Source organism: Hyla sarda, chromosome 6 (assembly GCF_029499605.1).
Source record: "Hyla sarda isolate aHylSar1 chromosome 6, aHylSar1.hap1, whole genome shotgun sequence".
Classification (NCBI taxonomy): domain Eukaryota; kingdom Metazoa; phylum Chordata; class Amphibia; order Anura; family Hylidae; genus Hyla; species Hyla sarda.
The window spans coordinates 112,050,367-112,066,919 of record NC_079194.1 but is presented as its reverse complement, the minus strand read 5'-3'; the positions used below and the strand labels follow the sequence as shown (position 1 = coordinate 112,066,919).

The 16,553-nt window shown below is 47.2% G+C and overlaps 1 protein-coding gene across 3 annotated transcripts in view; it reads right to left on the bottom strand.

The window, feature by feature from the left end:
* The window catches only part of CPNE9 (copine family member 9), a 367,100-nt gene that overhangs the window by 173,758 nt on the left and 176,789 nt on the right, over window positions 1-16,553 (bottom strand). The window contains exons 1-2 of one of the 3 annotated variants that reach the window (XM_056524691.1): window positions 16,455-16,522; window positions 1,790-1,829 (exon numbers count right to left, since the gene is read on the bottom strand). In XM_056524691.1, coding sequence (XP_056380666.1) covers window positions 1,790-1,829; window positions 16,455-16,462 — 48 coding nt within the window. In that variant the 5' untranslated portion in view covers window positions 16,463-16,522. Of the gene's footprint in view, window positions 1-1,690; window positions 1,724-1,789; window positions 1,830-16,454; window positions 16,523-16,553 lie in introns of those variants that run through there. The other 2 variants (XM_056524690.1, XM_056524692.1) reach the window with 2 other exon arrangements.

Genomic DNA, 16,553 nt, shown 5'->3' with positions numbered 1-16,553 from the left:
TGTCTGTAGTGTGTGTCTGTAAGTGTATGTCTGTAGTGTGTGTCTGTAAGTGTATCTGTCTGTAGTGTGTGTCTGTAAGTGTATGTCTGTAGTGTCTCTCTGTAAGTGTATGTCAGTAGTGTGTGTCTGTAAGTGTATATCTGTAGTGTGTCACTGTAAGTGTATATGTCTGTAGTGTGTGTCTGTAAGTGTATATCTGTAGTGTGTCTCTGTAAGTGTATGTCTGTAGTGTGTGTCTGTAAGTGTATGTCTGTAGTGTGTGTCTGTAAGTGTATATGTCTGTAGTGTGTGTCTGTAAGTGTATGTCTGTAGTGTGTCTGTAAGTGTATGTCTGTAGTGTGTGTCTGTAAGTGTATGTCTGTAGTGTGTGTCTGTAAGTGTATGTCTGTAGTGTGTCTCTGTAAGTGTATATCTGTAGTGTGTGTCTGTAAGTGTATGTCTGTAGTGTGTCTCTGTAAGTGTGTGTCTGTAGTGTGTGTCTGTAAGTGTATATATGTAGTGTCTCTCTGTAAGTGTATGTCTGTAGTGTGTCTCTGTAAGTGTATGTCTGTAGTGTGTCTCTGTAAGTGTATATGTCTGTAGTGTGTGTCTGTAAGTGTATGTCTGTAGTGTGTCTCTGTAAGTGTATCTGTCTGTAGTGTGTGTCTGTAGTGTGTGTCTGTAAGTGTATGTCTGTAGTGTGTCTCTGTAAGTGTATCTGTCTGTAGTGTGTGTCTGTAGTGTGTGTCTGTAAGTGTATGTCTGTAGTGTGTCTCTGTAAGTGTATCTGTCTGTAAGTGTATGTCTGTAGTGTGTGTCTGTAAGTGTATGTCTGTAGTGTGTCTCTGTAAGTGTATGTCTGTAGTGTGTGTCTGTAAGTGTATGTCTGTAGTGTGTGTCTGTAAGTGTATGTCTGTAGTATGTGTCTGTAAGTGTATGTCTGTAGTGTGTGTCTGTAGTGTGTGTCTGTAAGTGTATGTCTGTAGTGTGTCTCTGTAAGTGTATGTCTGTAGTGTGTGTCTGTAAGTGTATGTCTGTAGTGTGTGTCTGTAAGTGTATGTCTGTAGAGTGTGGCCCATAAAAATTGCTTGCCCAGGGTCGAATCAAAATCATCGATGGCCCTGCAACCACAATTAGTTCCAGGAAAGGTACAGTTTGCTTTTATACCCTAACAGCTATGCAACTGTTTCTACAGCTCTGAGCCGCAAATATAGCTGACAGACTTCCTGAACTGTGAGACAGACAGACAGACATATTGGATAAATGTACCTTCTGTAGTTCCAATTTAAAAGATGCAAAGAAAGAAACAGTGATAAAAGAGGTAGAAAGTTATTAGAAAATCTATAATACATATTAGCATATATTTGTATACATTATTATACAGCTGAACACATCAGTATATTTTATTATATAACTGTACATATCAGTATATTTTATTATATAACTGTACGCATCAGTATATTTTATTATATAACTGTACATATCAGTATATTTTATTATATAACTGTACACATCAGTTTATTTATAGATACTGTAAATAACTGTACCCATCAGTAAATATCTGTATACATCTGTATTCATCTACACATTTCAGGATATATTTGTACACATCTTTATATATCATTATATATCAGGACACATAAATGAATGTACACTTACAGTATCTGTACACATTAGTATATAGTTATAGTATATAGTATATCATGCGTACATGGGTTATGGTTGGCATGCCAGTGCGGAGGGTCAAAATTATGGAATGATGGACATCTAAACCGGAGACTTAATTCCCAGTGATGATTGAACAACTTACGTGTTTTGATATATTGCAGCTCCGGGAGTCCACATTGAACCTGTAGAGAAAAAACATGCAAGTTGAATGTAACGAATCAATCTTTTATGTAACGGTTGTTTTATGAGCATATAAGGGGTATAGTGGCTGTATGACAAAGTATTCTGATCATTGAAAGGGAATCTATCGCCAGTATTTGTTTCAAACAGATTTTTATGTTATACAATCACATACATTTTTATTTTAACTCCTGAAATATTAGTTTTCAAAATGGTCACTAGGTAGGCTGACCATATGTCCCATTTTGAAAGTGTGGCAGTCCATTATTTTTCCATGAAAGAATTTGTGGCAGTCCATTATTTTTTATTATTTTGGGACTGTCTTGACTTTTATGATTTTTTCCTGTTTTGTTTGCAGCAGCCCCTGGTCACTGTTCTTAAAGCATACCTGTCAGATGTCTCTATCACCCTTATTTCACAAAAAATAGCATATTACAGCTGCTTAATGTCTTTTCCATCTTGTCAAAGGAAGAGGGCGTGTCCCTCTCTTGCCTGCACTGTGATAACTCCTCCCCCTCAAACACTTTGCTGACTCAATGCTCTGGGGAGCCTGGCAGCCCTGTTCTGTAACCCTTTACTCTCTGGTTTTATGCTGTACACACACAATGATTATTGGGGATTGCCTGTACTCTACCACCAAGACAATATAGTGAGTGTAAAAAAATTTAATTCCTGTGTGTCATCTTTAGGCAGTCCTGTAATGCTGGGACTTGTAGTTTTGGAATAGTTGGAGGTGCACTGTTTGAATAACTCTTTTTTGCAGCAGTATTGACTTTAGTTGTGTGCCTACAGCTTTTGCAAAGCGTCAACTCCCAGCATGCCCAGACATCCTTTGACTGTCCAGGCATGCTTGGAGTTGTAGTTTTACAACAGTTGGAGGCACATGTTTGGTAAAACTCTGTGTTACAGCAGTTTTGCTGCAGGCTGTGTTCCTCCTGCAGCCTTGTCAATCAGCCATGTCGTGTCCATGACCCTTGGACACATTCATGCTGTTGTGGGACTCATCAGTGTCCCAGGAGGTATGGGGACCCCTAGTGGTGGGATTTTCGGAGGCATTTTTCTATAAAAAAATGTGATTTTTTTTTTAAGAAGTATATTAGAAAAACTATTGTTTTGCCAAGATGTTGTTACGCCGAGCGCTCCGGGTCCCCACTCCTCCCCGGAGCGCTCGCTACACTCCTCTCACTGCAGCGCTCCGGTCGGTTCCACGGACCCGGGGCGCTGCGATACCGCCTCTGGCCGGGATGCGATTCGCGATGCGGGTAGCGCCCGCTCGCGATGCGCACCCCGGCTCCCGTACCTGACTCGCTCTCCGTCAGTTCTGTCCCGGCGCGCGCGGCCCCGCTCCCTAGGGCGCGCGCGCGCCGGGTCTTTGCGATTTAAAGGGCCACTGCGCCGCTGATTGGCGCAGTGGTTCCAATTAGTGTTTACACCTGTGCACTTCCCTATATCACCTCACTTCCCCTTCACTCCCTCGCCGGATCTTGTTGCCTTAGTGCCAGTGAAAGCGTTTCCTTGTGTGTTCCTAGCCTGTGTTCCAGACCTCCTGCCGTTGCCCCTGACTACGATCCTTGCTGCCTGCCCCGACCTTCTGCTACGTCCGACCTTGCTTCTGTCTACTCCCTTGTACCGCGCCTATCTTCAGCAGCCAGAGAGGTTGAGCCGTTGCTAGGGGATACGACCTGGTCACTACCGCCGCAGCAAGACCATCCCGCTTTGCGGCGGGCTCTGGTGAAAACCAGTAGTGACTTAGAACCGATCCTCTAGCACGGTCCACGCCAATCCCTCTCTGGCACAGAGGATCCACTACCTGCCAGCCGGCATCGTGACAGTAGATCCGGCCATGGATCCCGCTGAAGTTCCTCTGCCAGTTGTCGCTGACCTCACCACGGTGGTCGCCCAGCAGTCACAACAGATTGCGCAACAAGGCCAACAGCTGTCTCAACTGACTGTTATGCTACAACAGTTACTACCACAGCTCCAGCAACCATCTCCTCCGCCAGCTCCTGTACCTCCTCCGCAGCGAGTGGCCGCTTCTGGACTACGACTATCCTTGCCGGATAAATTTGATGGGGACTCTAAGCTTTGCCGTGGCTTCCTTTCCCAATGTTCATTACACTTGGAGATGATGTCGGACCAGTTCCCCACTGAAAGGTCTAAGGTGGCTTTCGTAGTCAGCCTGCTGTCTGGAAAAGCCCTGGCTTGGGCCACACCGCTCTGGGACCGCAATGACCCCGTCACTGCCTCTGTACACTCCTTCTTCTCGGAAATTCGAAGTGTCTTTGAGGAACCTGCCCGAGCCTCTTCTGCTGAGACTGCCCTGTTGAACCTGGTCCAGGGTAATTCTTCCGTTGGCGAGTATGCCGTACAATTCCGTACTCTTGCTTCTGAATTATCCTGGAACAATGAGGCCCTCTGCGCGACCTTTAAAAAAGGCCTATCCAGCAACATTAAAGATGTTCTGGCCGCACGAGAAATGCCTGCTAGTCTTCATGAACTTATTCACCTAGCCACTCGCATTGACATGCGTTTTTCCGAAAGGCGTCAGGAGCTCCGCCAAGATATGGACTCTGTTCGCACGAGGCGTTTCTTCTCCTCGGCTCCTCTCTCCTCTGGTTCCCTGCAATCTGTTCCTGTGCCTCCCGCCGTGGAGGCTATGCAGGTCGACCGGTCTCGCCTGACATCTCAAGAGAGGACACGACGCCGCATGGAGAACCTCTGCCTGTACTGTGCTAGTACCGAACACTTCCTGAGGGATTGTCCTATCCGCCCTCCCCGCCTGGAAAGACGTACCCTGACTCCGCACAAAGGTGAGACAATCCTTGATGTCCACTCTGCTTCTCCACGTCTTACTGTGCCTGTGCGGATGTCTGCCTCTGCCTTCTCCTTCTCTTCTGTGGCCTTCTTGGACTCTGGATCTGCAGGAAATTTTATTTTGGCCTCTCTCGTCAACAGGTTCAACATCCCAGTGACCAGTCTCACCAGACCCCTTTACATCAATTGTATAAACAATGAAAGATTGGACTGTTCCATACGTTTCCGCACGGAGCCCCTTCTAATGAGCATCGGATCTCATCACGAGAGGATTGAACTTTTGGTCCTCCCCAATTGCACCTCGGAAATTCTCCTTGGACTTCCCTGGCTTCAACTTCATTCCCCAACCCTGGATTGGTCCACTGGGGAGATCAAGAGTTGGGGGCCCTCTTGTTCCAAGGACTGTCTAAAACCGGTTCCCAGTAACCCTTGCCGTAACTCTGTGCTTCCTCCAGTAACCGGTCTCCCTAAGGCCTATATGGACTTCGCGGATGTTTTCTGCAAAAAACAAGCGGAGACTCTACCTCCTCACAGGCCTTATGATTGTCCTATCGACCTCCTCCCGGGCACTACTCCACCCCGGGGCAGAATTTATCCTCTCTCTGCCCCAGAGACTCTTGCCATGTCTGAATACGTCCAGGAGAATCTAAAAAAGGGCTTTATCCGTAAATCCTCCTCTCCTGCCGGAGCCGGATTTTTCTTTGTGTCCAAAAAAGATGGCTCTCTACGTCCTTGCATCGACTACCGCGGACTTAATAAAATCACGGTTAAGAACCGCTACCCCTTACCCCTCATCTCTGAACTCTTTGATCGCCTCCAAGGTGCCCACATCTTTACTAAATTGGACCTAAGAGGCGCCTATAACCTCATCCGCATCAGAGAGGGGGATGAGTGGAAAACAGCATTTAACACCAGAGATGGACACTTTGAGTATCTGGTCATGCCCTTTGGCCTGTGCAACGCCCCTGCTGTCTTCCAAGACTTTGTTAATGAAATTTTTCGTGATCTGTTATACTCCTGTGTTGTTGTATATCTTGATGATATCCTAATTTTTTCGGCCAATCTAGAAGAACACCGCCAGCATGTCCGTATGGTTCTTCAGAGACTTCGTGACAATCAACTCTATGCTAAAATTGAGAAATGTCTGTTTGAATGCCAATCTCTTCCTTTTCTAGGATACTTGGTCTCTGGCCAGGGACTACAAATGGATCCAGATAAACTCTCTGCCGTCTTAGATTGGCCACGCCCCTCCGGACTCCGTGCCATCCAACGTTTTTTGGGGTTCGCCAATTATTACAGGCAATTTATTCCACATTTTTCTACCATTGTGGCTCCTATTGTGGCTTTAACCAAAAAAAATGCCGATCCCAAGTCTTGGCCTCCTCAAGCGGAAGACGCCTTTAAACGACTCAAGTCCGCCTTCTCTTCGGCTCCCGTGCTCTCCAGACCTGACCCATCTAAACCCTTCCTATTGGAGGTTGATGCCTCCTCAGTGGGAGCTGGAGCTGTCCTTCTACAAAAAAACTCTTCCGGGCATGCTGTTACTTGTGGGTTTTTTTCTAGGACCTTCTCTCCGGCGGAGAGGAACTACTCCATCGGGGATCGAGAGCTTCTAGCCATTAAATTAGCACTTGAGGAATGGAGGCATCTGCTGGAGGGATCAAGATTTCCAGTTATTATTTACACCGATCACAAGAACCTCTCATACCTCGAGTCTGCCCAACGGCTGAATCCTCGTCAGGCCAGGTGGTCTCTGTTCTTTGCCCGATTTAATTTTGAAATTCACTTTCGGCCTGCTGATAAGAACATTAGGGCCGATGCTCTCTCTCGTTCCTCAGATGCTTCTGAAATTGAACTCTCTCCTCAACACATCATTCCTCCTGACTGCCTGATTTCCACTTCTCCAGCCTCCATCAGGCAAACTCCTCCAGGAAAGACCTTTGTTTCTCCACGCCAACGCCTCGGAATCCTCAAATGGGGTCACTCCTCCCATCTCGCAGGTCATGCGGGCATCAAGAAATCTGTGCAACTCATCTCTCGCTTCTATTGGTGGCCGACTCTAGAGACTGATGTGGTGGACTTTGTGCGAGCCTGCACTATCTGTGCCCGGGATAAGACTCCTCGCCAGAAGCCCGCTGGTTTTCTTCTTCCTCTGCCTGTTCCCGAACAACCTTGGTCTCTGATTGGTATGGATTTTATTACTGACTTACCCCCATCCCATGGCAACACTGTTATTTGGGTGGTCGTTGATCGATTCTCCAAAATGGCACATTTCATCCCTCTTCCTGGTCTTCCTTCAGCGCCTCAGTTGGCTAAACAATTTTTTGTACACATTTTTCGTCTTCACGGGTTGCCTACGCAGATCGTCTCGGATAGAGGCGTCCAATTTGTGTCTAAATTCTGGAGGGCTCTCTGTAAACAACTCAAGATTAAATTAAATTTTTCTTCTGCATACCATCCTCAATCCAATGGACAAGTAGAAAGAATTAACCAGATCTTGGGTGACTATTTACGACATTTTGTTTCCTCCCGCCAGGATGACTGGGCAGATCTTCTACCTTGGGCCGAATTCTCGTATAATTTCAGAATCTCTGAATCTTCCTCCAAATCCCCGTTTTTCGTGGTGTACGGCCGTCACCCTCTTCCCCCCCTCCCTACCCCCTTGCCCTCTGGTCTGCCCGCTGTGGATGAAATTTCTCGTGATCTCTCCATCATATGGAGAGAGACCCAAAATTCTCTCTTACAGGCTTCTTCACGCATGAAGAGATTCGCGGATAAGAAAAGAAGAGCTCCTCCCATTTTTTCCCCTGGAGACAAGGTATGGCTCTCCGCCAAATATGTCCGCTTCCGTGTCCCTAGCTATAAGTTGGGACCACGCTATCTTGGTCCTTTCAAGATTTTGCGCCAGATTAATCCTGTCTCTTACAAACTTCTTCTTCCTCCTTCTCTTCGTATTCCTAATGCCTTTCATGTTTCTCTTCTTAAACCACTTATCATTAACCGTTTCTCTCCCAAATCTGTTCCCCCCACTCCTGTCTCCGGCTCCTCGGACATCTTCTCCGTCAAAGAAATTTTAGCATCTAAAAAGGTCAGAGGGAAAACCTTCTTTTTAGTGGATTGGGAGGGTTGTGGTCCAGAAGAGAGGTCCTGGGAACCTGAGGGCAATATCCTGGACAAAAGTCTGGTCCTCAGGTTCTCAGGCTCCAAGAAGAGGGGGAGACCCAAGGGGGGGGGTACTGTTACGCCGAGCGCTCCGGGTCCCCGCTCCTCCCCGGAGCGCTCGCTACACTCCTCTCACTGCAGCGCTCCGGTCGGTTCCACGGACCCGGGGCGCTGCGATACCGCCTCTGGCCGGGATGCGATTCGCGATGCGGGTAGCGCCCGCTCGCGATGCGCACCCCGGCTCCCGTACCTGACTCGCTCTCCGTCAGTTCTGTCCCGGCGCGCGCGGCCCCGCTCCCTAGGGCGCGCGCGCGCCGGGTCTTTGCGATTTAAAGGGCCACTGCGCCGCTGATTGGCGCAGTGGTTCCAATTAGTGTTTACACCTGTGCACTTCCCTATATCACCTCACTTCCCCTTCACTCCCTCGCCGGATCTTGTTGCCTTAGTGCCAGTGAAAGCGTTTCCTTGTGTGTTCCTAGCCTGTGTTCCAGACCTCCTGCCGTTGCCCCTGACTACGATCCTTGCTGCCTGCCCCGACCTTCTGCTACGTCCGACCTTGCTTCTGTCTACTCCCTTGTACCGCGCCTATCTTCAGCAGCCAGAGAGGTTGAGCCGTTGCTAGGGGATACGACCTGGTCACTACCGCCGCAGCAAGACCATCCCGCTTTGCGGCGGGCTCTGGTGAAAACCAGTAGTGACTTAGAACCGATCCTCTAGCACGGTCCACGCCAATCCCTCTCTGGCACAGAGGATCCACTACCTGCCAGCCGGCATCGTGACAGATGTACAACATACAGAAAGTTTTTATATCTGACAGTGCCCATTTCAATTTACCACGGCCTGTGCTGCCTGATCTTAAGTGGCAGCTGATGCCACAGCCACTTGAAGTCAGTGTGCAGTCGCTGCTGGGACTTAGGACAAGTCACACATGATGCCCCTGACATGGTGCCCCAAGAAGCAGAGCAGCAGGCCGTCAGGACAGTCAGGAGAGCATGCCGCGTGTCTGGACCCTGGCATCCCAGCCATAGCAGTATGTGAGTCCCGACTCCAGACCAGAGGAGCAGTGTAGCATGGAAGCAGCAGGGTAGTATGGCGGAGGTCTGCAGCCTACCTACTATATAGGGGCACAGAGGCAGGGAGCCTAAAACTATACTATTCCAATAGAGGGGGAAAAAAGTCTGGAGAGGGGTCCTGCAGCTGCCACCTACAAGCTGCCTGAGGCCTATAAACTCTATAATATATGTATAGTATACATTTATATACACTATATAAGGGCACACAGCTGGGGGCCTATTACTATATATGTTTATATTACATGAACCCATCCTGTTTTTGCTATCCTAATGTCCCATATTTGTCTCATTGTACACCGCATGCTGACATTTTTCAGCTTGCACAATGTACACACAAAGCCTGCTCACTACTGTACTCTCTGTTATGGAGGTTAAAGCACAACTTTCACTAGGAATTACCTATATATATTGCAGGCCACACTGAATAGACAGTAGACTTGACTGACTTGAAGACTGACAATTAGATGAATTTAGCTTACTTGCAATTGACAGACATTGCAGACTTTAGGCTTGAGGCCTCCAATGCTCTGGACACTGATACTAAGACCAGGCCCGGACTGGTCTACCGGGATACCGGGATCTATCCCGGAGGGCCGCTGGGCCTGGGCCGCTTTGGGGCAGGATTAACGTAGGGGCTCCAGGCCCCTACATGAAAATAGGCCCAGCGGGCTGCACAGGCGGCCCGCATAGGCCGCCTGCAGGCCCGGCTCTATAACTAGGCAGACCAAGCGCCCGCCCTGTCCACTCTGTCTGCCTGTAGCCCTAGGAGCACAGGGGAGTCACGTGTGGTGTCATTCCCCCCTGTGTCTTCACGCCGTAAAGCTGGGAGCCCGGCACTGCTGCTGAGCGCGGGATGGATCTGCGTGTGATTAAGGTAAGCATGGGCTGCGGAGAACAAAAGAATAAAGTTGGCGTGCAGGGGGGGGGGGTTAGGAGACTGAGAAGAGGGGGGTGTTGTATACGTATTATTGATGGGGGGGAGGCTGGGGGTGACGAACAAGGAGGAAGGGGTGTATAATTATGATTGATTGGGGGAGGCTGGGGGGTTAGGACCAAGGATGAGGAGGGGGGTGTATATTTATGATTGATGGGGGGGATTGGGGGGTTAGGACCAAGGATGAGGAGGGGGGTGTATAATTATGATTGATGGGGGGAGGCTGGGGGGTTAGGACCAAGGATGAGGAGGGGGGGGTGTATATTTATGATTGATGGGGGGAGGCAGGGGGTTAGGACCAAGGATGAGGAGGGGGGGTGTATATTTATGATTCATGGGGGGGGGTTAGGACCAAGGATGAGGGGGGGTGTATATTTATGATTGATGGGGGGGAGGCTGGGGGGGTTAGGACCAAGGATGAGAAGGGGGGGTGTATATTTATGATTGATGGGGGGGGGGTTAGGACCAAGGATGAGGGGGGGGGGGTGTATATTTATGATTGATGGGGGAGGCTGGGGGGTTAGGACCAAGCAGTGGTGAAGCTAAAGAGGTCGCAAGGGTCGCAATAGTGACCGGGCCCCGTAGCCCGGGAGGCCTGCAGGGCTGTAGCATGGGACTCTGCTTTGGCCTACCCAGGGCACTAAAGCTTCCTTGCGGCCTGCTGCCTCCGACGCTGGATTCCCGGGACCGGATCACCCTGAACTCACGGCGTATGCAGGTGAGGAGGCCGAGGACCGGGGGGGGGGGAATCATGTGTATGTATGATGTTTGCATGTATGTGTTATGCAATGTATATATGCATGGGGGGGTTTGGTGTCTGGAGGCAGCGTGTGTATGAATGATGTGTGTGTATGGGGGGTATCATGTGCATGTATGATGTTTTCATGTACATGTTATGCGATTTATATATGCATGGGGGGGTTTGGTGTCTGGAGGCAGCGTGTGTATGAATGGTGTGTGTGTATGTACTGTATGTATGATGTATGAATGATAGATGTTGTGTAAGCTAGAAGGATATATGTATGATGTGTGGACATGTATTATATTGGGGGATCTGGAGGTGTTTATGTATGATGTATGTGTATGTATGATGTGTAAGTATTATGCATGTGTGGGGGGCCCAGAGGCGGCGTGTGTTTGAATGATTTGTGTGTATGTACTGTATGTATGATGTATGAATGATGTGTGTAAGCAAGATGTATATGTATGATGTGTGGAGATGTGTGTACGCTATAAGGATGTATGTATGATGTGTGGAAATGAATTATGCAGAGGGATCTGGAGGCGGCGGGTGTATGTATGATGTATGTGTGTGTATGATGTGTGTGTATGTATGTATAATGCATGTGTTTGGGGGGTCCGGAGGTGGTGTGTGTATGAATGATGTGTGTGTATGTACTGTATGTATGATGACAATGAAGAAAATCAGGTGACACTCACAGTATTGTGAACAGTATCTTCTTTATTCGGTGCGGTGCATAAACAGACAGCGGGGCGCTTGGATCAGCAGTGTAACGAACGGCAGCTTTTTCACGCCGCTCCCGGCGCTTCTTCAGGTGACCTGAAGAAGCGCCGGGAGCGGCGTGAAATAGCTGTCGTCCGTTTTACTGCTGATCCAAGCGCCCCGCTGTCTGTTTATGCACCGCACCAAATAAAGAAGATACTGTTCACAATACCGTGAGTGCCACCTGATTTTCTTCATTGTCTTTATGTGAATGCAATTCCTGCACTCTGAAGGTTGAGCACCACGGAGCATACAGTTTTAGGATCTGTGTTTCCACAAGCACTAACATGGACTCTGCAGGTGTGCAGTATTAGCAGGGGTCAATCAGTGCCGACTCTCTGTTTCTCTAAGTCACTGTATGTATGATATATGTATGAATAATGTGTGTGTATGAATGATAGATGTGTGTAAGCAAGATGTATGTATTTATGATGTGTGGGAGGGTACAGCGTATAGCATGGTTATTTTGAGGGTTTATATTCGGTTGCACAGTGTGTGGCAGTATTATATTTAAGAGGTAAGTATTATATTCAGGGTGAACAGTAGGTGGCAGTATTATATTCAGGGGGTACAGTGGGCGGGAGTATTATATGCAGGAGGTACAGTGGATGGTAGTTATATATTCAGGGCGTACAGTAGGTGGCAGTATTATATTCAGGGGGTACAGTAGGTGGCAGTATTATATTCAAGGGGTACAGTGGATGGTAGTTTTATATTCAGGGGCTGCAGTGGGTGGCAGTATTATATTCAGGGGGTGCAGTGGGTGGCAGTATTATATGCAGGAGGTACAGTGGATGGTAGTTATATATTCAGGGGGTGCAGTGGGTGGCAGTATTATATTCAGGGGGTACAGTGGATGGTAGTTTTATATTCAGAGGGTACAGTAGGTGGGAGTATTATATTCAAGGAGTACAGTGGTTGGTAGTTTTATATTCAGGGGGTACAGTAGGTGGCAGTATCATATTCAGGGAGTACATATGCAGGAGGTACAGTGGATGGTAGTTTTATATTCAGGGGGTGCAGTGTGTGGCAGTATTACATTCAGGGGGTACAGTATTTAGCAATAATAATGATTATTGTCTTCATAAAGAGGATGAGGATCTACTGACAAAGTGAGAACCTATGATGTCCGGGTGTCAGACTCTGCAGAAAAGATGGAGCTGGAGGAAGTCCTTAGGTCTGGACCAGATGAAGAAGAAAAGAAAAGACAACAGAGAAGACGTCACTCAGGTCACTGATATCATTGTTTTCTCCTGACTGTCCCATCAGAGCTGGAGTCACTTGTAAGTTCCGCAGTGATGATGGGTGATGTTGCACCCTAATCTGTGGCTCTCCAGCTGTTGAAAAACTACAACTCCTATAATGCTTGAGGCTCTCCAGACATGATGGGAGTTATAGCTTTATAACAGCTGATTGTTGATTGGTAGGGGTCCCAGCAGTTGGACCCCCTCCAGAAAAATGGGCTGCTTATTCTTAAATGCCTGTTTTGTCTGTCTGGCCCTGCCTGTTAGTCACTTATATTGTTGTGTATTCCCCTGAGTGTAGTCACTGATATCTTTGTGCAGCCGAGTAAGGGGTCGTCCGGGATTGGGGAAGAGGGTCGTTAGGTGGTAGGGGGCCCAGGGCAATTTTTTGCACCGGGGCCCCATGGTTTATAGCTACGCCCGTGGGACCAAGGATGAGGAGGGGGGTGTATATTTATGATTGATGGGGGGAGGCTGGGGGGTTAGGACCAAGGATGAGGGGGGGGGGTGTATATTTATGATTGATGGGGGGGGTTGGGGGGTTAGGACCAAGGATGAGGGGGGTGTATATTTATGATTGATGGGGAAGGCTGGGGGGTTAGGACCAAGGATGAGGGGTGTGTGTATATATTTATGATTGATGGGGGAGGCTGGGGGGTTAGGACCAAGGATGAGGGGGGTGTATATTTATGATTGATGGGGGAGGCTGGGGGGTTAGGACCAAGGATGAAGGGGGGTGTATATTTATGATTGATGGGGAGGCTGGGGGGTTAGGACCAAGGATGAGGGGGGGTGTATATTTATGATTGATGGGGAGGCTGGGGGGTTAGGACCAAGAATGAGGGGGGTGCATATTTATGATATCGGAGCAGCTGCATTGGCTTCACGCCAGGGGGTGCCAGCACATGTGATTCGAAAGTTGGGGAGCTGGAAATCTAGTACTTACATGCGCTATTCCAGTCTTTGGTGATGTAATTTTTGAACTGATTGTGGAGTTTTGCCCTCTAATTATTTAGGTGTACCCATAGACGGCAGTATATGGCACAACACAGACTGCATTTCGCTTGTATAGAGTGTTAACTTGATAGGGGTATTTAGGTAGGTACGCTATAAACTTGAGTACCGACCACACGTGTGAAGGCTAATCCTATTAGCCTGTATTTGTGGGAGGGACGGGAATTCCCTATAAGAACCCGCGGCCTTGCATGGTCTGTATGCCACGGGTTCTTCACATCCCATCCAGCCCTCCCTCAATTTAATCCATTCTGCTTGACTATCATTATGCTTAAGGTATGCCCTCTAATTGTTCAGGTGTACCCATACGCGGCAGTATATGGCACAACAGAGACTGCCTTTAGCTTGTATAGAATGTTAGCTTGATAGGGGTATTTAGGTAGGTACGCAATAAACTTGAGCACCAACCACAAATATATATATATATATATATATATATATATATATATATATGTATATATATATATCTCCTGGCATCATTGTAGTATATAAGTCAATGTGGTCACAGGTGTTGGAGTATATGGTGTACATTAATGTACATGATTGTGCTATAATACATCTATTAATTTTTCATATTATAGATTGCTTTTCATTACCTTGCATGTTGTTTGTCCACTGTTTATTTTGCTCTAGGCCTTGCTCTGCACCTTATATGTGTTTTAGTGGTACATTTCTCTGACATTTAATATCAATTGTTAATATATATATATATATATATATATATATATATATATATATAAATTTACTTCTACATTGTACATATGTCCGCAGGCTGTTCCGCCACATATTACATGTGCTCCCCATGTATCCTAAGAGAGTTAACTGGGTGATCCCAGCTACAAGAAAATGTATTATCAAAAATGTATTATGGGCTGAGTACAATTCATCTCTCTGGTGTTTCTATGAGCGGGATCCTCGTGTTTATCTCCCCGGCGGAGCAGCTTAATTAAACGTAATAATGAGATATCTTTAAATTACTGAGATCTGGCTGAGATTTCTCCTTCCCAGTTCACTGAAAAACAATTAGACACCCAACATTTCCTCTAAGGGGGCAATTTGCAAATTCCTTGGCTTCCCTATGAGGCAGAAGCTGAATCACCAATGTCACCGCTCTGCCAGTAAACACTGTACAGCCAGCCAGGCACACAGTCATCATACAGCCATTCATAAACCTCAGTCACTTGCTTCACATTTTTATCATTTTAAATGACTCATTTCCATTTTGGTAAAAAAAGATTCTTAACAGATTGTCCAGAATTAGAAAGAAATTAGAAATTACAAACAGTGCTACCCTTGTGCATAGTTTGCATCTGGAATTGCAGGCCTTGTCCCATTCACTTGAATGGGGATTGGCTTCAGTACGAGACACAGCCTATGAACAAGAGTGGCGCTATTCCTGAAAAAGAGAAGACCCCTAGACTTGTAGGACTAGTTCTGCGTCATATTGGTGAATCCCATATTTTATCTACTTCCCACACATTACTTACCCCAACTCTGTATAGAGCAGGCACCTATATCGGTCCCTGCTGGAGCTCATAATCTAATTCAGCACAAAAAGAACAAAAGGTTCCAATACACCTCACCCTAAAGTTCGCTGACTGTCTAAAGTGGATAACAGCCTTATGACTCTCCACCAGCAGATGATGTCGGTGCAGAGAAGGATCTTCCCCATCTGACCCTATTGTTATTGGGGAGATAAGCTGCTGTCAGAGCTGTCTGGATGCAGCTTACCCCTCCCCTTCTCATGGAGTTAACATGAACGTTAAGTCGTGCTTAAAGGGGTACTCAGGTGGTCAACGTGTTTTTCCGTTTTTTAATTTACCCTATTTGTTTTGTTTCATTTCTATTCTTGTTGTTTAGCCTACTCTATTTCCGTTCTTTGTTGTCTTTTTATCCCCCACTTTGTTTTCCTATCTTTGCTTCGATTTCCTGTTTCTTGCTGTGCTGAAAACTACAAATCCCAGCATGCCACATACCTTGCTGGTTTGGAGCGGCTCCTTTTTTTTTGTTTGTTTGTTCCGCCCTTTACCCACCCTACTATTTTCCCGGGTCAGCCCCCTTATACACAGCACACTAATATAATCAGCCATGGTTGGGATACACTGTCATACACACACACACACAAAAGGGACTACAACTCCCAGCATGTGTCATTCAGGAGTCTTCAGTCTGTGGTATAGCACCATCATGCTGCCTCTGTAGTCTCCTGGGGGTTGTAGTTCACCACACCTCTATAGGGCATACACCAGTGCTTCCCAACCAGGGTGCCTCCAGGTGTTGCAAAACTACAACTCCCAGCATGCCCTGACAGCCTTTGGGCATGCTAGGAGTTGTAGTTTTGCAACAGCTGGAGGCACACTGGTTGGGAAGCACTGGTGTAACATGATGTGTATGCTGAATAGGCTAGAACAGTGTTTCCCAACCAGTGTACCTCCAGCTGTTGCAAATCTACAACTCCCAGCATGCCCAAAGTCTGTCAGGGCATGCTGGCAGTTGTAGTTTTGCAACAGCTGGGGGCACACTGGTTTGTAAACACTAGCATACACACACACACACTCACACACACACACACACACACCACACACACACAACAGGGACTACAACTCCCAGCATGTGTCATTCAGGAGTCCCCCTTCACATTTACTAAGGGGGAGATTTATCAAAACCTGTGCAGAGGAAAACGTGCCCAGTTGCCCATAGCAAACAATCAGCTTGCTGCTTTCATTTTTATGAAGGCCTGTGAAAAATGAAAGAAGCTATTTGATTGGTTGCTATGGGCAACTGGGCAAGTTTTCCTCTGCACAGGTTTTGATAAATCTCCCCCGATCATTCCCAGTATGAGATTTATTCCCATGCAGTCCATACATTCCCAGCCCGTGCACCTTCTCATCCTCCCCTTCAGATAACACTTATCTTCTCTGTGAGGTCCTTCTCCTGTGCGTCCTTAGAATACAGAGCAGGGGGAGGGGAGGGGAGGAGCT